The 15,887-nt window shown below is 57.6% G+C and overlaps 1 protein-coding gene across 4 annotated transcripts in view; it reads right to left on the bottom strand.

Annotated features, from left to right (window-relative positions):
• Positions 1-2,256: 2,256 nt before the first annotated feature.
• KIF21B (kinesin family member 21B) overlaps positions 2,257-15,887 on the bottom strand; it is a 44,118-nt gene continuing 30,487 nt past the window's right edge. Inside the window, exons 26-36 of one of the 4 annotated variants that reach the window (XR_012584367.1) lie at positions 15,522-15,596; positions 15,236-15,349; positions 14,522-14,560; positions 12,149-12,285; positions 11,697-11,877; positions 10,690-10,854; positions 10,015-10,132; positions 9,102-9,272; positions 8,454-8,653; positions 7,744-8,012; positions 2,257-7,164 (exon numbers count right to left, since the gene is read on the bottom strand). Coding sequence is in view for 3 of the 4 variants with exons in the window: in XM_074564344.1 (XP_074420445.1) it covers positions 7,913-8,012; positions 8,454-8,653; positions 9,102-9,272; positions 10,015-10,132; positions 10,690-10,854; positions 11,697-11,877; positions 12,149-12,285; positions 15,236-15,349; positions 15,522-15,596 (1,261 nt within the window). In the remaining variant the exon portion in view is untranslated. Of the gene's footprint in view, positions 8,013-8,453; positions 8,654-9,101; positions 9,273-10,014; positions 10,133-10,689; positions 10,855-11,696; positions 11,878-12,148; positions 12,286-14,521; positions 14,561-15,235; positions 15,350-15,521; positions 15,597-15,887 lie in introns of all 4 variants that reach the window. The other 3 variants (XM_074564345.1, XM_074564344.1, XM_074564346.1) reach the window with 3 other exon arrangements.

Here is a 15,887-nt window from a genome sequence, read left to right as displayed (position 1 = left end):
TACCCCGGGGGATCTGATCGGGTGCCTGATGGGGCACTCTGGCATAGACCACGTTGAGCATCCCCTTTTGCAGGTATTCCTTCTCTGCAGACCCACAGCAGACCCCGGGGAAGTGCCGCGGTTAGTCCATGCACCCGGGCTATGCCACTGGTGGGAGAAGCACCTCAGTGGGTGACACCCCTCAGCTCCCTGTGTGTGCCTGACATGCTGGGAGCCCTCTGGGTCCTCCTGGTGCCCAGCCTGTCCCTTTCCTTCCCCTTGTGCTTGGGAGCCAGCTGGCCAGAGGGCCTGAGCAATCCTCCCTAACACCCTGCAGGCACCCTCCGGCTTTACTGACCTGGAGAAATGTCCTTCCTGCCCATCTGCCTGACCCATGTGCCACAACCCAGGCCCTATAATGGGCCATGGGGAGAAGATCACAGTGGGAGACACTCCCTGGAGATGCTGAGACACTGTGCTGGGAGCATGGGAGAGCATAAGCCTCTCCTGGGGTGTCCCCATGGCCCTCCCCAGAGCCACAGTGCAGCAGTAAGCTGCTGGATGGCGCCCATGGGACCCTCCACTGCTGAGGAGCAGCCACAGCGCTGATGGGCTCAGGACAACGCCTCCTTAAGCCTGGGGATGGGTGGCAGAGAGCTGCCACAATCTCATCCCAGAGCTGGTGGCTCCCAGTGATGTGTCCCTGCTGTGCCCTTGCTGTTGGTCTGAGCTCCCAGGGAACCTTCAGACACGTGGAGAGCATGGCACAGGGTGCTGCCAGCCCCGGCTTGGCATCTTGCTGCAGCAAGAAAAAGATTGTCATGAGTTTGGAGTGAGTTGATGACATGAGGGCCACCAGTCTGTGGTGCAGTGAGTGGCTGGGACACCAGGCAGGAGGGGGATGCCACCAAAGTCACCTGCCCTGCCAGGAGTAATTGGGCCTGTGAAACGCCCACATTTGTTGCCCCCACAGATCCTCTTTGGCCTGGCAGCACTGTGGTGTGGCTGTGGGTACAGAGGGTCACATCGAGATAAGCCATGACCCAGGCTGAGGGTGACACAGGACACAGCGTTGGGGGCTGGTATGGCTTTGGGCACCACCAGCCCTCCAGAGACACCATTGGGGCCCGACTGGCACCGCTCTCAGGCCGAGCACTGCAAGGTGTGGTCTGAGCCCAGCCCCGGGGTCCCCAGCTCCCACCCTGCGGTGGCAGCAGGGTGTGGGGTGCCCCAGGCGGCGAGCGGGGTGCGGGCCCAGAGGAACCACATCCGGGGTGGTCGGTGCGGGCACAGCCTATGGCTGGCGGCTCCCCGCTCAGCCGCTCCGTCTGACCAGTTTAACCAGTGCTGGCTGGCTAGGAAAGAGAAAGTGGAGGCTGCTGGGGCTGAGGCCCTGCCCTGTAGAGTTGGGGGGGCACAACCCACGGCCTCCCTCCCTGCCCTGCAGCACCTGGCGCTGGGGCAGGTTGGCTGCCCAGTGCCTTGGGGGGCACAGGCTGGTGCCAGCATTGGTCACCTCTAGGTGCTCAGTGGGCACCACACGCTGGCACTAGCGTCACCTCCCCTCTGCCACCACCTGTATCCCCACCCTCAGCATCCCCACCTGGGCAGTGGGGGGGGCGGGGGAGACCCTGCTGCCACCAGCTCTGGCAGCTCTGTCGAACCCCAGGCCACATGGTCCCGCAGCCGGGGCTGCCACCTGCCGGCTGTCGCCAAGGCCACCACTCCCCTCAGCCAGCTGGGCTGGTGCCCGGTGTCCCCAAGGATCCCCCCAAGCCCCCGGAGAGTTGGACGCCCCTAGGGCTGCGGGTGACCCCCCGAGCCCCTGTCCCACAGCACCCTGCCGCAGTCCCAGGGCCCCGCCAGCTTGGGGACCTGGGGACCCCTCCCTCAGGAGGGTGTCGTGATGCTGCAGGATTGGGGATGCTCTGACTCCTGTGGGGGTTTGGCTGCCACTCGGGACTGCCTGGCCAGACCCCTGCCTCCCCTCCTCCTCCTCCTCACCAGGAGAGAGGGGCAGAGCCAGCCCGGCTGGGTCTGTGCTTCCTCCACCTCCCAGTACAATCACATCTGCCCTGTCTGCCTGAGGACTTGGGGCCTGTAAGGATGCAGGTCACCTTCTCACACCACCCAAGGCAGGGCCAGAAGGGCTGTAGCAGCATCAGTTCACCCAGCCTCTCCCCCAGCCCCTTGGCCAGGTGCATCGGCGTGGGACAGGTAGTTCCCGGCTGTACTCTTCCCTTCTTCAAAGCCATCTCCGCTCCGTCACTTCATTTCAGTACATTTTATTTGTGAAGACAAAAAGGCAAGGAACAAACACAGCCATTGAAAAAAACATGTACATCATGAGACCAAAATAACTTACACTATTTACAGGAACACATACATCAAGGTATAAAATATACGTACACGCCCTATCTTCTGACAAACCCAGACCGCTGGGCTGGGCTGCACGACCCAGCAGAGAAAAAAAAAAGCCTTCACAAGAGTTGGCCTCTAGAAAACAGCTCCAAGCAAGAAAAGGCACCTGCTATTTGCAGTATTTGTGCAGGGGGAAGGGGTGATGGAGCAGGTGACGCGACGCTACAGCTGCCCAAGCCCTGCCTCAGGGCTGGACCAGAGGGTATTGGGTGGTCCCAGGAGGTGGGGGATGTGGAACAGCTGGCAGGTACCAGGGGCAGAGCTGTCACGGATAAGGGGACAAGCCCCCAGGGGCAGGAGGAAGGCGCAGGGTTGTGCTTTTCTGGGGGTGAGGCGCAGGAAGGCAGGACAGGGCCTGGGGGGCCAGGGCTGTATTGGCTCCCTCCCAGTTACAGCTGGAGCCCCTGCAGCACACGGAGGGGCCAGGGCGAGGGGTCCCCTTCCCTCCCCAGGAGGGTGAAGGGGGCTCAGGGAGGGCGTGCAGCCTGCAGGCCGGAGCAAAACTCCAGTGAGCTTGCTGAAAACCAAGTGGGAGCCCTGTGCTTTGCAGGGATCATACCCGGACCTCATCCAGCATGAGACAGGGGAAGAACTGGGGTAGGGGCACTGGGAGAGCACCCTGGGGAGCAGGCACTGCTTCCGCAGCACCAAGGCAGGAAGCAGCACCTGAGACCCCAAAGCAGCTGTGCTGGGAGGTGCTGGATAGGAACAACGTACCTGGAGTGGACAGGACGCCGGTGCTCCAGCTCCTGGCAGCCGGCCAGGCTGGGAGATGAACCACCAGCCTGGCTTTTGTGCCACAAGAGCTGTGGGTGCCAGGGAGGGCATGGCCCAGGCTCTCTGGGTGGGCTCACAGTGGTTTGGGGGCCTGGTGCTTTCAGGCTCCTGGGTCATCTCCACCCCTTGTGTACAAAGCTCAGCTCTGGGCCAGCACTACACCCTCAGCAGCGGCTGGAGCTGGCCCCTGTGTGCTGGAGGGGGGGCGACCTGTGGAGCAAGAGCCAAGGCCCGGGGACAAAAGCAGCACCCAGAAGTTTGAGGAAGGCAAGGACCTCCCTGCACTGCAGGTATCATCACACCCTTGGCACAAACCAAGGCACCTAAGGGCAAATTAAAACAAGGTGCATGGTGCGAAGGCAGCTCCAAACTGTCTCTGCAATGGAGGGGCTGGCAGCGGGTGTCAGAGGCCACAGGAAGGGACTTAAGCTATGTGGCAGCCCCAGGGGAGCACCCCAGCACAGTGCAAAACGATGAAACAGCTCATATGCTTCCACCGGCAGGCAAACAGCCCTCACCATCATCCCTCGCCTCAGCTCCACCTTGGGTGTCCAAGCCCACGGCCCTGAGCTCTGAAGGACGAGAGTCCAAGGGGCCATCCTTGCCAGATCACCTGCATGTTGGGACCTTGTGCTTTAGTGTTTGGGGGAACCTGCCCCTTCAAACTGACAGTGCAGCTCAGCTCAGAGCTGCAAGCCCCTTCCCAAACCCCGTTGTGCCAGGGGAGCGGGGTACGGCCCTGTCCCGGCTCCCCAGCCCCGGGTAGGGGGTAATCTGGGGGCTCCAGGGTTACCCTGCTTTATGTTCAGTGCCTGGGACAAGATCTAGATTCAACTATGTTTTGGGGGTGAAAAATCAAACATCACACACGAGAATCAGCTTCTCTCACAGACACCCCCCCCCCGCCCCATCCCGAGGCCTTTACAGCACCAGTTCCCCACTGCTCCAGGCTGCCAGCAAATTACAGCAGGGTCTGGAAAATGGGGACTAGGACCAGCCCCTTCCAGTGATGTGCTTTGCATGACATTTTCCAGACAAGAAGGGCTTCATTGCATCCACAGAGAATATCTGAGCGAGCAGAGGCAGGAATACAGGCTGAGTTGAGCCTTTCAGAAGTCCCTTTCCATCTTTCAAAGGGACAAGAGGGACCACTTCCAAGCTGCAAATCAACTCAATAACTTACACCAACAATACCGAGCCTCAGTCCAAGCATCCCAACAGCAACGGGAGCAAAAATCTCAGTGTTGCAACTCAACTGGGGGATCCCACTGCAAAGGTGATAGCTGGGAGCACAGGGCAGAGCAGGATGCTGGTCCTGCTGCGCTGCCCAGGAGGAGGCAGGGAGGGGGACGTGAGAGGTGGCTCAGACATGCAGCGAGGTGAGGGGGAGGCCACGTGTCCCCAGGATGAATTCAAGTGTCAAAACCGTAACAATAATAAAAAAACACCCCAACAACTAAAACCACAAACTCCCCAAAATGCAATCCAATGACGACAGCACCCAGCTTGCACCATGAGGTAGCTAAACCAGATCAACACCCGAGAAACACTCTCCTGCATGGAAAATATCATCCCACTCAGATACTAAGACGTACACACACACACACACACACAGAGCTATGGGATCACAGAGTCACCCCTTGCTTCAAAAACACCTCCCCTCTCCGGACGCTTGCTGCTGTGCCCCAGTACCCAGCTCCCTCCACTTGCAGGCTGCAAGAGCATCGAAGCCCCCTCAACATGCTGCTGGGTGTAGCAGCAAGGTGGGTGCTCAGCATCACCCAGGATTGGCCACAGCCCTGGGAAATTAAGCAGGCACTTGTAGCCTACACACAGGAAGAAACTGGTGGAGAAAGGCAAAGGCAGGTCTGACCCAAAGCCCCCCAAGAGCAGGTCCCTTCACTGACTTCAGCAGGGAGCAGTGAGAGGTTCCAGGTCAGGCGCCGGCAGATCTTGGCGCAGACACTGATGTACATGGTACGCCTGGCTACAGACAGTCAAACACAGACACACGCGATGCAGCCGCCAGTCTCGGGCTGTGCAGGGCTGAGCCACGACCATGAGGGACCAGTTCCTGGGCAGGGTCACACCCACACACGCCATCATGCCCTCCACCAAGGCAAGGTGGGTGTTTTTTTCCCCCCAAAAGGCAAAAAATCCCCATGAAATCAATAGAGATGCTTCCGCCTTTCGGGATGTGGAGGAACTCCCACACTCCACCTGGAATGGTTTTAACGAGGGCTGCTGGCAAATGACCTGGGGCTGGTCCATGAGTCACCACAGTTGGAGAAAGCAGAGGGAAAACAGCCTGTGCTTTATGGGGCAGGTCCTGGAGCTGCTGACCTCTGAGATCCCAGCTCAGTGCTGGTGTGATCACTTGAAGAAATCCTTAAATTGGAGTTCAAATGCTGCTTCTTCTGTGACAGAGGGGAAGTGAGAGCACATGAGGCGAAAGCACCACTCCCAGGGTCTCCTCAGACATCACACAACAAGCCTGCCTGGCCCACAGCAGGACAGAGTAGGTGATGGTCCAACGAGCCACAGGAGAGATGGAAGAAAGTGTGAGACCAGGGCCTTGCCAGTCCCTTGCACAGGAGAGAGGATGGAGAGAGCTTGGAGAAGCTGTCTCCTTGGGGACACGCTCCTGGACAGAGTACCCAGCCTTTCTTGGAGGTTGGATTGTGCAAGATCATCCACTGCAGGATTGTCCTTCAAGCGTGGGGTGAATCGGGGGACTTGTGCGAGACCACTGTGTGCAACCCCTTCCTCACCCCACTCCTGGCACAGCTGGCTCCATCCTTGTTCAAACTCCGGCTGCTCTGTGCCTCGCTGGGCCCCCTCCGGCTCCAGATCCATGGGGGCTGACGGGACAAACCTCAGCTAGCTCCCTCTCTGGCAGAAGGTTGAGAGCAGAGCCTTGGGGAAGGAGTTAGCGCTTCCAGCTCCCAGTGATGGCAAAACAAGATGGGCCATAGGGGTGGGGGATAACAAATCCAGCCTTGGCTTCTTTGCCCTGTAACCTCCATTCCTGCTTCATTTCTCCATCTCAAGGGGGTTAACATGCTGCGGGAACCCACCACAAAACCCCTGCTGAGGGCCAAGGTCTCAAGAGCAGGGCTAAGTAGCCCTTCCCCTCCCCACTTCAGAGCAGGGTGGGCACGTGGGGAAGGGCACAAGAGCCACGGGTCAGCTGAGTTCATAACTGGGGTTTGGAGAACGTTGAAGGGAACCGTAGAGGGTTCGTCTGGAAGTTGCCTGACGGAGATGTACCTCCACAGCTGGGACATGGCAAAGGAGGTCAGAGGTTCACACCTCCAATTGCTAAGGACAGGTAAACAGAGGATGGGGAACGATGGGAGTACCTGGAAATCCTTCTGCAGGCCCCCCACAGCAGAGAGGCTGTCCCACAAGTAATGTCTCCAAAGCAGCAGCCCCTCTATGCTGTGGTCCTGGCCAGCAGACACCAAATGTCCTCATGGCCATGGAGTGGAGAAAGACACCTGCAGGAACCAGCCCCGGAGTCAACAGGCAGAAGAAGCAGATCATGGTGGAGGCCACATGAGCCCACGGTGGCAGGAGGGAATTGGGTGTCTCTGAGAAGGAGCCGAGGAGCTCTGACCCCCAGAAGTCCTGGCAGGCATTGCAGCAGGGTGGGTGAGAAGTGAGACGAAACATTTTCTGGTCACTGGAAAACCATCAAGAAACCTCAGCAGGAGGGAAGGTGGAGCTGATGGTGCCCCATGGAACTGCCTTCTCACAGGAGCTGGCAGTGCTCAAAGTACCAGATGGGACATTGTCCACCCCGTTGGGTCAGGCACAAATAAAACCCTATCCCTGGGCTGAGCTCCTGTAGATGACAGGGTCTTGATAGCAAGGGAGAGGTACCCTGACCTTCACCCGTCCTGTCATGTCTTCCAGTTGTTTTGCAGTTCCTAGTTTGACCCCGCGGGCAACCTCCTCCCGCTCCAGAGCTTCACTGTCAAGTCGCTGAGAAACAAAGGTGAGAGGGATGGCGTGACCCAGGGGTTCCCACAGGAGCCCTGCAGACACGCTGCGGAGATGCACTGCGAGGAGAAACGCTCCCCACCCCCAGTCCATGGCAGCATGCAGCCCACAAGACTTCCAGGCCCTTTTCTCTTGGCAAGAGGTTGCCCAATATGTTTTGGGGAGCAGGCAGGCCCAATGGGGCTCAGCCTCCAGCTCACCCCACTGGCAGCAACTAGGGACAAAGGGAAATGGTGACCTCCAGGGCTGACCCTGACAACAGGACTCCTGCAGCCCTTGAATGAGCTCTAACTAGGTGACACTCCAGGGAGCTGCTGTGCTTGGCCTCCCCAGGGCACAGGCTGCTTTGGGGGTGGCTGCTGACTCCCACCCCACCATCCATGCAAGCCACAGCTTCCATGGAGCTGACACAGTAGATGTGGGCACTCAGCAAGGAAAAAAAGAAAAAAAACCAACAAAAAACCCAAACCAAAACAACGTGGGGGTATGGCTGGGACAAAGGGGCAACTCACTTCTAGCAAAGATTTATCAAGTGGGGAAAAACGCAAAATAGTTTCATACCGTGAAGAAGCAGCTCAGACCAGAGAGAAAGAAAGAAAAAGAGAGAGAGAGGAGCAAAAGCAGGCAACAGAGAGAAAGACACAGGGAGAAGGAGATGGAGAGAAAGAGAAAAGGAAAGAAAAGACAGAAGAGGAGTGCATGAGCAAGAGAGTCAGAAAGAGCAGGAGGGTCAAGGCAGACTAGTAGCACGGCCCTTTATGGCAAGGACGCGTCGTGGAAGGCAAGGGGTGAGCCCAGGCACGTAATTCCATAACTTTACCCGGCAGTCACTGTGGTACAGATGGGAGGTGGGGCAGAGGAGAGACAGAGAGAGACAGAGAAAAAGGAAGGGAGAAAAGGGACATGGTCGAAAAGAGGATATCAGAGTCTTGCTGCCAAAGAGCTCCCCGAGAGCAGCAGAGGATGCCCAGCCCCGGGGGAGAGGCGTCCCTGCGTGGGGAATAACCCAGGGCATCACCGGAGCGCGGGCAGGGGACGGCTGGGGAACAGCTCTTGGCACTGCAGTGGGCAGGCCGTGTCATGGGGCAGGCTAAGGTCAGCACGATGAGATGAAGGAGTGGAGGGACTAGAAAACTGCTAGAGTCCCCCCTTCCCTCCCTCCCTGCTCCCTGTCCACTCAGCGCAAACCCACCCAGGCCCAGGGATGACAGCTCAACACAGGGGTCTCCCACCTCCCTAGGGCTCTGGGGAGCAGAAAGCCCGGGGCTTACCTGGAGGCGGTGAAGATGTGCTTTGAGTTGGTGCAGATGGCGTTGATGGGGCTGTCGTGCCCTTTGATCTCCCCAACGGGGGTGAAGTTGTCCACGTTCCAGACTTTGATCATGCCTCCTCGGCAGGCACTCAGCACCATGGGGCGGCCAGGGATGAAGGCCAGGGCACAGACCCAATCTTTGTGGGCATTGGGGATTTGCTGTAGGTAGAAGCACAGAGCGGACATCATGACCGACCTCATCTGCAGCACCACCAGCAGCATCATGCACCCAACCTGCGAGGCTCAGATCCCCATTGTTGCCTGGGGGTTGATCTGGGTTGTGAGGCTAGTGATGCTAAGTTAGGAGGCCAAGGGGATGGATTCAAAAGTCATGGCTTGGTTTGTTCCCTGGGCAGGGGACAACAGCCCTGTCTTCGGAGAGGAACACAACACCTGGCACTGCAACTGATGTTGCAGCCTGTGTGCCAGAGGGAGCTGGCAATCCCGAGTGCCCTACAGCACAAACTTACGGGGGCACAGAGCCACCTCGCGCATGCGCTGCCAGATTCCCAGGAACGGGAGTTGCCTGTTAGCTGAGCGCAGGACCCCAGCAGCAATACTCCTCTGCCCCGCGTCACCCCGAGGACTTGTGTGCTCCCCTCCAGACCTGAATAAGTTCCTGCTGCTCCAGATCCCACTTCTTTATGCCGTTGTCCCTGGAGCCGCTGAAGAGGATGTCTCCCTGAATGGCCAGGCACTCGATACCGTCATAGTGAGGGGGCTCAAAGTTGTGAGTGGGGCCAATATTGCCCACCATGCCCTCAGCAATCTCAAACACCTGGGGGAAAAATAGTGGTTGAGAGACCCAGATGTCCCTGAAAACAGAGTTGAACCTCTCTTGGGGAACTTGGCCATCACACTGTTTTCTCTGCTCAGGGCACCCAGAGTGATGCTGGAAAGGGGAGTGGGAATTGGCCAGTGGAGATTTTTTTGGGGCTGAGATCTGTCCGGGTGTCCTATCACCATCAGGGGCGGTCTGCCACCAGAGACAGCCCCCATTCTGCTACATTTTACTCATGGTGAGCTTTCACATACCTCCATGAGACAATCTAACAGCTTGCAGCTGTTAGAAGAGAGGGATCCTGCCTCCCTCATCATCTCACCCTCCCTCTTCACTCCCCTGGTGCCAGTTGCAATTCAATCTGCTAAAAAACGGCAAAAGCCTAAAAGGGAGGGGCAAACTCTTGCTCTGCTGGAATTGTGAAGGAACAGCCACAAAGCATCTGTATCGGCGTGGAGAATCGAGCAGAACAGGGTGAGCTGCTAATCTGGGTCAGCCATAACATGCAAGTACCAGAGCCTGAGGGATGAGAGAGATGCAAATCCATCTCCAAAGGCGCATTTGTACTGTGGACCAAGCAGAAGGCAAGATTTGGGGTGAGGAGATAAGCAAAAACCTCACATGCAGACTGAAAACAAAAATCTGGGCTCAGATTTCTGGGGGAGAGAAGAGACCTTAGGGGTTGCCAACATCTGGGCTTCCCTATGAGACACAGGGCTCTGTTCTCCAAGGAGAGTACCTTGACGTAGTGATCTTTGGAGCCTGTCACCACCAGGTCATGGTTGCTCGCTGTCTGGTTCACTGTGAGACACATCACAGGCCCAATGTGGCCACTCAGCTTCCCGATGGGCTGCAACCTGAGTTCAATAACACGGGTCAGACAACCCCTTCCCGGGTGCTGAAGCTCCTCCAAGGGGCTCTCCCCGGCAGAGCCCCCCACAGCCCTGAAGCCCTCCCAGTAGGGGTTGTTCCGTTTGGGGGACTGTGAGCAGGGACACCGCTCTTCCCAGTGATGCCAGGGGAAGAAGGCAGCCTCGGGGCATGCCAGCATCTGGCTACAGAGCCTAGGCTGCAGCATGGGGTCAGCAGCCCAGTGCCCGCCTGGCGGGGAGGTGGGCAAGGGGAAAACCAGAGGGATACTGCTGCTCATCTCATGTGTCTTTCCCCTTCTCCTAAGCTCTGCCCAGCTCACAGACAAACCCCCCAACCCGAAGTAGCTCCACTGCTGCTTATCACCCCGCTTATCACCCCTTGAGTCCCATAGGAAATGGTCCTGAAAGTCTATTCCATGCAATTTCCATTGCCAAAGAGGCTTTCACTTTCCCTGGTGGGAGTCATTTAAGGTGCCCCTGGGCAGACAGTGTCCACTCAGCATCCACAAGCTGTCCTGCCCACCCCAGCACGACCCCCTCACCTGCTCAGCTCCCAGATGCGGACGGAGTTACCAGTTGCAGTATAGAGCATGGTGCCAGTGGGGTTGAGAGCAATCTGGTTGATCTGGTGCTCCCCCTGCACGCTGGTGACAGTGCGAGTGGTGGTCCCAGCACATGCATCCCCAGAGATGACCTGTCCAGAAGATCTAAGTGGGAGAGAGGTCAAGGGATGAGCAGCGATCAGAGCCACTGAGGCCCCACTGTGGAACCACATGGGGCTGTTGGCTCCAGGTGGGCACATCAAGGAAAGGCCCTAGAGGTATCACCATCTCTCTGGCCACCATGGGATCAAAAAGACTTCTGTCCCCTAGGCCAGTGCCCTGCTTGCAGAGGCAGCCAAGGATGTCAGTGTGTGCATGACATGAAGGAGCCTGCCCAGGTTTCCATTTGAGGGCTGCTCTTCTCTCCTCCCATTCCTCTTTGCTTCCTGCAGGGAAGTGCTGGCAGTCAGCACAGGGAGGCGGAGGTATTTTTCCTCTGCACCAGGGGAGAAGCACCATCAGGCCAAGCTAGATGAGCTGAGGCTGGATGGAGAAAGGAGCTCTGTGCTGGAGCGAGCTGGTAACCCTAGCCTGCCATACTCTCCTAACATTTGAGCCCTGCTCCAGGTTGGCAGACCACAGCTACAGCCTGTCTCAAACTCCTCATAGAGATTTGAGTTTCCCAATGGAGAGCCTGGGATTTACTCAGCCGCAACGTTGTTAGTGGCTGTGCCTCCTCTACAGAGCTGCTGCCTCTCTTGACCACCCCCAGAAGTAGCAAACCTCTTCAAAGCTCTCTACCCTGAGCCTTCGCCGCAGGATGTGCCCATGGGTCCCCTCACCCCAAGCTCCCTGTTCCCTAAGGATGCAGTGCTGCAAACTGACACTAAAGCAGCTGGTACTTGACCCTCTCCACAGCCCCAGTAGATCCTGGGACTGGCTTCTGCAAAGCCAGAGATATCCAGAATGCCCAGGGTCCCCCACAGCTGCCTCCACCTGCCACGTACGTGAGGGTGCGGATGCACCGCGCCGAGTCCCGGATGTCCCACACTTTGATGTACGATGTGGACACAGTGAACACCAGTCCTGTGTGGCTGCAGTACTTGATGGAAACCACGTTGTTTGGATGACCCTTGAGGGAAGCAATTTCTTGGCCCGTCACCAGGTTCCACATTTTGCAGCTCCGGTCTGCGGGAGGAAGAATGTGCTCAAGAGTATCAGGCTGGTGGCAATACCCTTTCTGAGCATTGCCTCCCCACACCCACAGGGCCAGAGAAAAGGAGCCAGAGAGCCCCAGCATCAGGGCAGTGCAGGGTAAGGTTCAATGTTGAGGACAGGAGAGAGGCCAAGGAGGAACCATCCCCATGGTGTCTGGCACTTCACGTATTCTCCCGTGCCAACTTGCTCCCATTGCGTCCGCAGGCCAGCAACCCCCATGCCTTCTCTGTCGACCACACACCTTTGGACCCAGTGAAAAGCAGCTCATCGGTGGCATCCAGGCAGAGCACAGGCTTGGTGTGTCCTTCTGCCACGGAGACGCACTGCAGCGGGGCTGTCCGGGCGTTCTTGGTGCCACCCACCGGGTTAATGATGCCCCTTGCGTGGGAAAGAAAGAAGCAGCATGGTAGAGGGTGTGCGTGGAAACTCATCACGCTACACAGTCCCAGGGCCATGGAAGAGCAAGAGCTGCCTCACCCCAAGCATCTTCCACTGCCTGGTGGGCGATGGGCCCCTCCATCTGAACCCGGCATGTCTGAGCAAAGCTCTTCATGGAAATCCTAGAAATCTCTCCAGGAGCAGCCCCTACCTACTGCCTCTGCCCCAGCAACACAGATTGGGAAAGGGGGGCTGCCCAGGGGCCTCTACTCTCCTGATGAACCTCTCATGCCTGGCCAGAACCAGGAGACCCAGCTCATTGGTCCTCAGGTCAGTTTGTGACAAACTACACTTTCTGCAGCCCTGCTAGGATGAGTGTTTCAGGATACCAGCACCGCAGCTCCTTGGAGGCTGTCAGCCTGTAGCTGGTGACATTTATGTGGACCTCTTGGAGTGCGGCCAGAGGAGGCTGCAGCCCCTCTGCTGTGAGGCCAGGCTGAGAGAGCTGGCGGTGTTCAGCCTGGAGAAGACAAGGCTCCAGGGAGACCTTCCAGCCCCTTCCAGTCCCTAAAGGGGCTCCAGAAAAGCTGGGGAGGGACTCTGGATCAGGGAGGGGAGCAGCAGGACAAGGAGTGATGGTTTTAAACTGGATGAAGGGAGATTTAGATGAGATATGGGGAAGAAATTCTTTACTGTGGGGGTGGTGAGCCCCTGGCCCAGGTTGCCCAGAGAAGCTGTGGCTGCCCCATCCCTGGAGGGGTTCAAGGCCAGGTTGGACGGGGCTGGTGGGAGGTGTCCCTGCCCAGGGCAGCGGGGTTGGAACTAGATGGTCTTTAAGGTCTCCTTCAACTCAAATGATTCTACGATTCTGTGATTTGGAGACAGGGCCCTAATCCTTTACATAAGGCCACACGGGTGACAGGACAGCACTGGCATTTGCACCCAGCGTCCCTGTTGCAATGGCTATGGAAGTTCTGCACCCACCACTGGCTCTGAGCAGGAGAGGACCTGTCTGGCAAGCCTTCCTTCAAGAGACACCTGCTGCCTGTCCCTCTGGACACAGCATCTGCCAATCCCCTCCACTTCAGCAGTGTTCAGGCCCTTCCCTTCCAGACCCTAGTGTGCAAGGCCACCAACAGCTCTTCCCAGCTGGTGTCCCAAAGCAGAGCCTCCACGCAGCCGTGGGGTCCTGGGCTGTGCTAGTCTCTTCTTATAGGCAGGAAAGCTGAGGCACAGGGCTGGAGAAGGGCAGCCCGAGGCCATGTAAGGTTTGCATTAGTCATGAGGATGAAATTCAGGCTCGTTAATTTGGGTTTGGAAACCACATGCATGTGATCTTTCTTTCTCGTTAGCAGCTGCACTTAAATCTCAAATTAAACAGCCCTCCCCTGACCCCTAGTGTTTCTACCAGCCTTGAGGTGACACTGAATCTAAATGGAAATCCCAGCTCCCCGGGATGAGATGTTATTGATGGACTTTTGTTGCTGCCTGACTGCAAACTGCGCAAGGTCATGCAGCGCAGACACATCTGGTGCCACCTCCCCAGTGACTGTGGGAACTCAGGGCATGGTGACACCCGGGTGCTGCAGAGCTAATGTTCCTAAAGGATGGCGGAAAGGTGGCTCTCATGTCGGGAAATCTCTGTAGCCAGGAGGGTGCAGTGGGACAAGCACAGGAGCACCTTAACCCCAAGGCTGAGCTCTGCATCACAATCCGACTTGGTTTCTTTGGGAAAGATATCTACCCACCCACAGCCCAGCACCAGGGAAGCACAACCAGGTGTGGGGAGCACCTGGAGATATTTGTCTGGAAGATGTTTGCAAGAAGGACACACTGGGAGTGCCCAGGGCTGCCTTCCTCTTTCCCCAGCATCACACGGTCCTGCTGGAGAGCTGGGGGACAGGATGGGACACGGTGGTGTCATGCTGATGACAGCCCATCAGAGATGGAGGGGAACATGCTGCTACCCCAAAACAGCCAGTGCCCACAGGTGAACCCAGTGCCAAGTTTCCAAGGGCTGATCAGACTAGGAACAGTTCAAACTTGTAACCGAGGGGACAGTGTCAGATACAGGAGGTGGCATGCCAGGAGGGGACAGCACACACAAGGTGGGAGGTGAGGGAGAGCAGCAAGGTGCAGGTGGAGCATGCAGGGACAAGGGAGAGCAGACTCATGAGACAGAAAGAAGGAGGAGGAGGAGAGGAGGAAGGGATAATAAATAGAAAGTTGTCTATACCTCAGCACCTCCGAGACAGAGGAATCGCTGTCATCAGACCTAGGGGCAGAAAATTAGCAGGATTATGGGAGAGAAAACCCAGACTAGAAGAGGCAGCAGAGGAGTCAGAGATGGAGGATTGTTATTGCATCCAAGCCAGTGTAGGACAGAGAAGAGGAGGGGAGAGAGGGAGAAAGAGAAGCACACACGGAGAACCAGGGGAGAGGAGCAGGAGGGCGTGTGAGGATCAGACAGCAGGTCTCCATCAGGGAACATCGGCGCCGCTAGCAATGCTCCAAGACGAGGGCAGCTGCCCAACCTGCTGCAGGGGGAGGCTGGAGCAGCATTTGTGGGTTGATGCCAGTCCTTCAGCTTCCTGCGAGCCCCCATCCCACCTCATCCCATCCTGCTCCATAGCTTTTTCAAGGCGTTCAAGTCTGGCACAACCATATCTCCAAGTAGGGATTAGCCAGAGGCCAGGACTGTGAGCTCCTGCAAGCGGCCAGCTTAGAGGTGACACACAGCAGGCGGGACAGGGCAAGGGTCCAGCATGGCCCTTGCAGAGCATCTGCTCCCTCACAGAGAGGAGCAGGGAACGAAAATGGTGGCGGGAGGCTGGCTGAAGCCGACCCAAGTCCTGTGATCCTACACCCCACCATGGGACCGGGTACGCGCCGTCTGCTGTTACGGTGTGGGTCCCTCTCCCTCAGACCCTCCCGCCCCACCAGGACTTACTTATCCAAGGCAGACCCCTGACTCTGGTTGCTCGTGAGACGAGAGAAGACATTGCGGTCGTTGCGTGGACGGGTGGGTGGGGATGAGGGAGGCGTGAAGCCAACATCTGGAGGCCTGAGCCAGGAAGGATTAGAGGGACATATGACTTGGAAATTGCTCACCCAGCAGCTGCCTGGCATATACCAGGGCCCAGCAGGAGCCGGCCCAGCCAGCATCTCTCCCCACTTGTCTGGGCCACCCAGCCTCACCCTGCCCAGGTGGCCATTTCTCCAGCTCACAAGCTCACCTGGCAGGTTGCCCACGGTCATAGGATTTCCTCCTTGTCAGAGGCGAAGTGTCTGAGCCACGAGATTGCCTGGGACTAAAGCAAGAGAAACAGAGCACAGTGGGTGCCTGCTCCCCCTGCTGGGATCCCTCCATGCTCAATACCCATGTCCTTCCTCAGCAGAAAAAGGAAAAGCTGGGCTGCTCTGGAGTCGCCATCACAAGATCAGAGGATGCCTCAAGTCATCCCATGAGTGCAGAGGCTTTTGGCAACCCAAGAAGCCTCCAAGAAGGCTGATAACCCAGGGCAGCGAGCCAGGAACCCTCGCACACCCCGCTTCTTTCCTGGAGTACCCATATCCATCTGCAGAGGATACAAACATACTCC

The sequence above is a fragment of the Larus michahellis genome, chromosome 21 (genome assembly GCF_964199755.1).
Source record: "Larus michahellis chromosome 21, bLarMic1.1, whole genome shotgun sequence".
Classification (NCBI taxonomy): domain Eukaryota; kingdom Metazoa; phylum Chordata; class Aves; order Charadriiformes; family Laridae; genus Larus; species Larus michahellis.
Note: the sequence above shows the minus strand (reverse complement) of the source record. Positions and strands in the feature narration are given on the sequence as shown.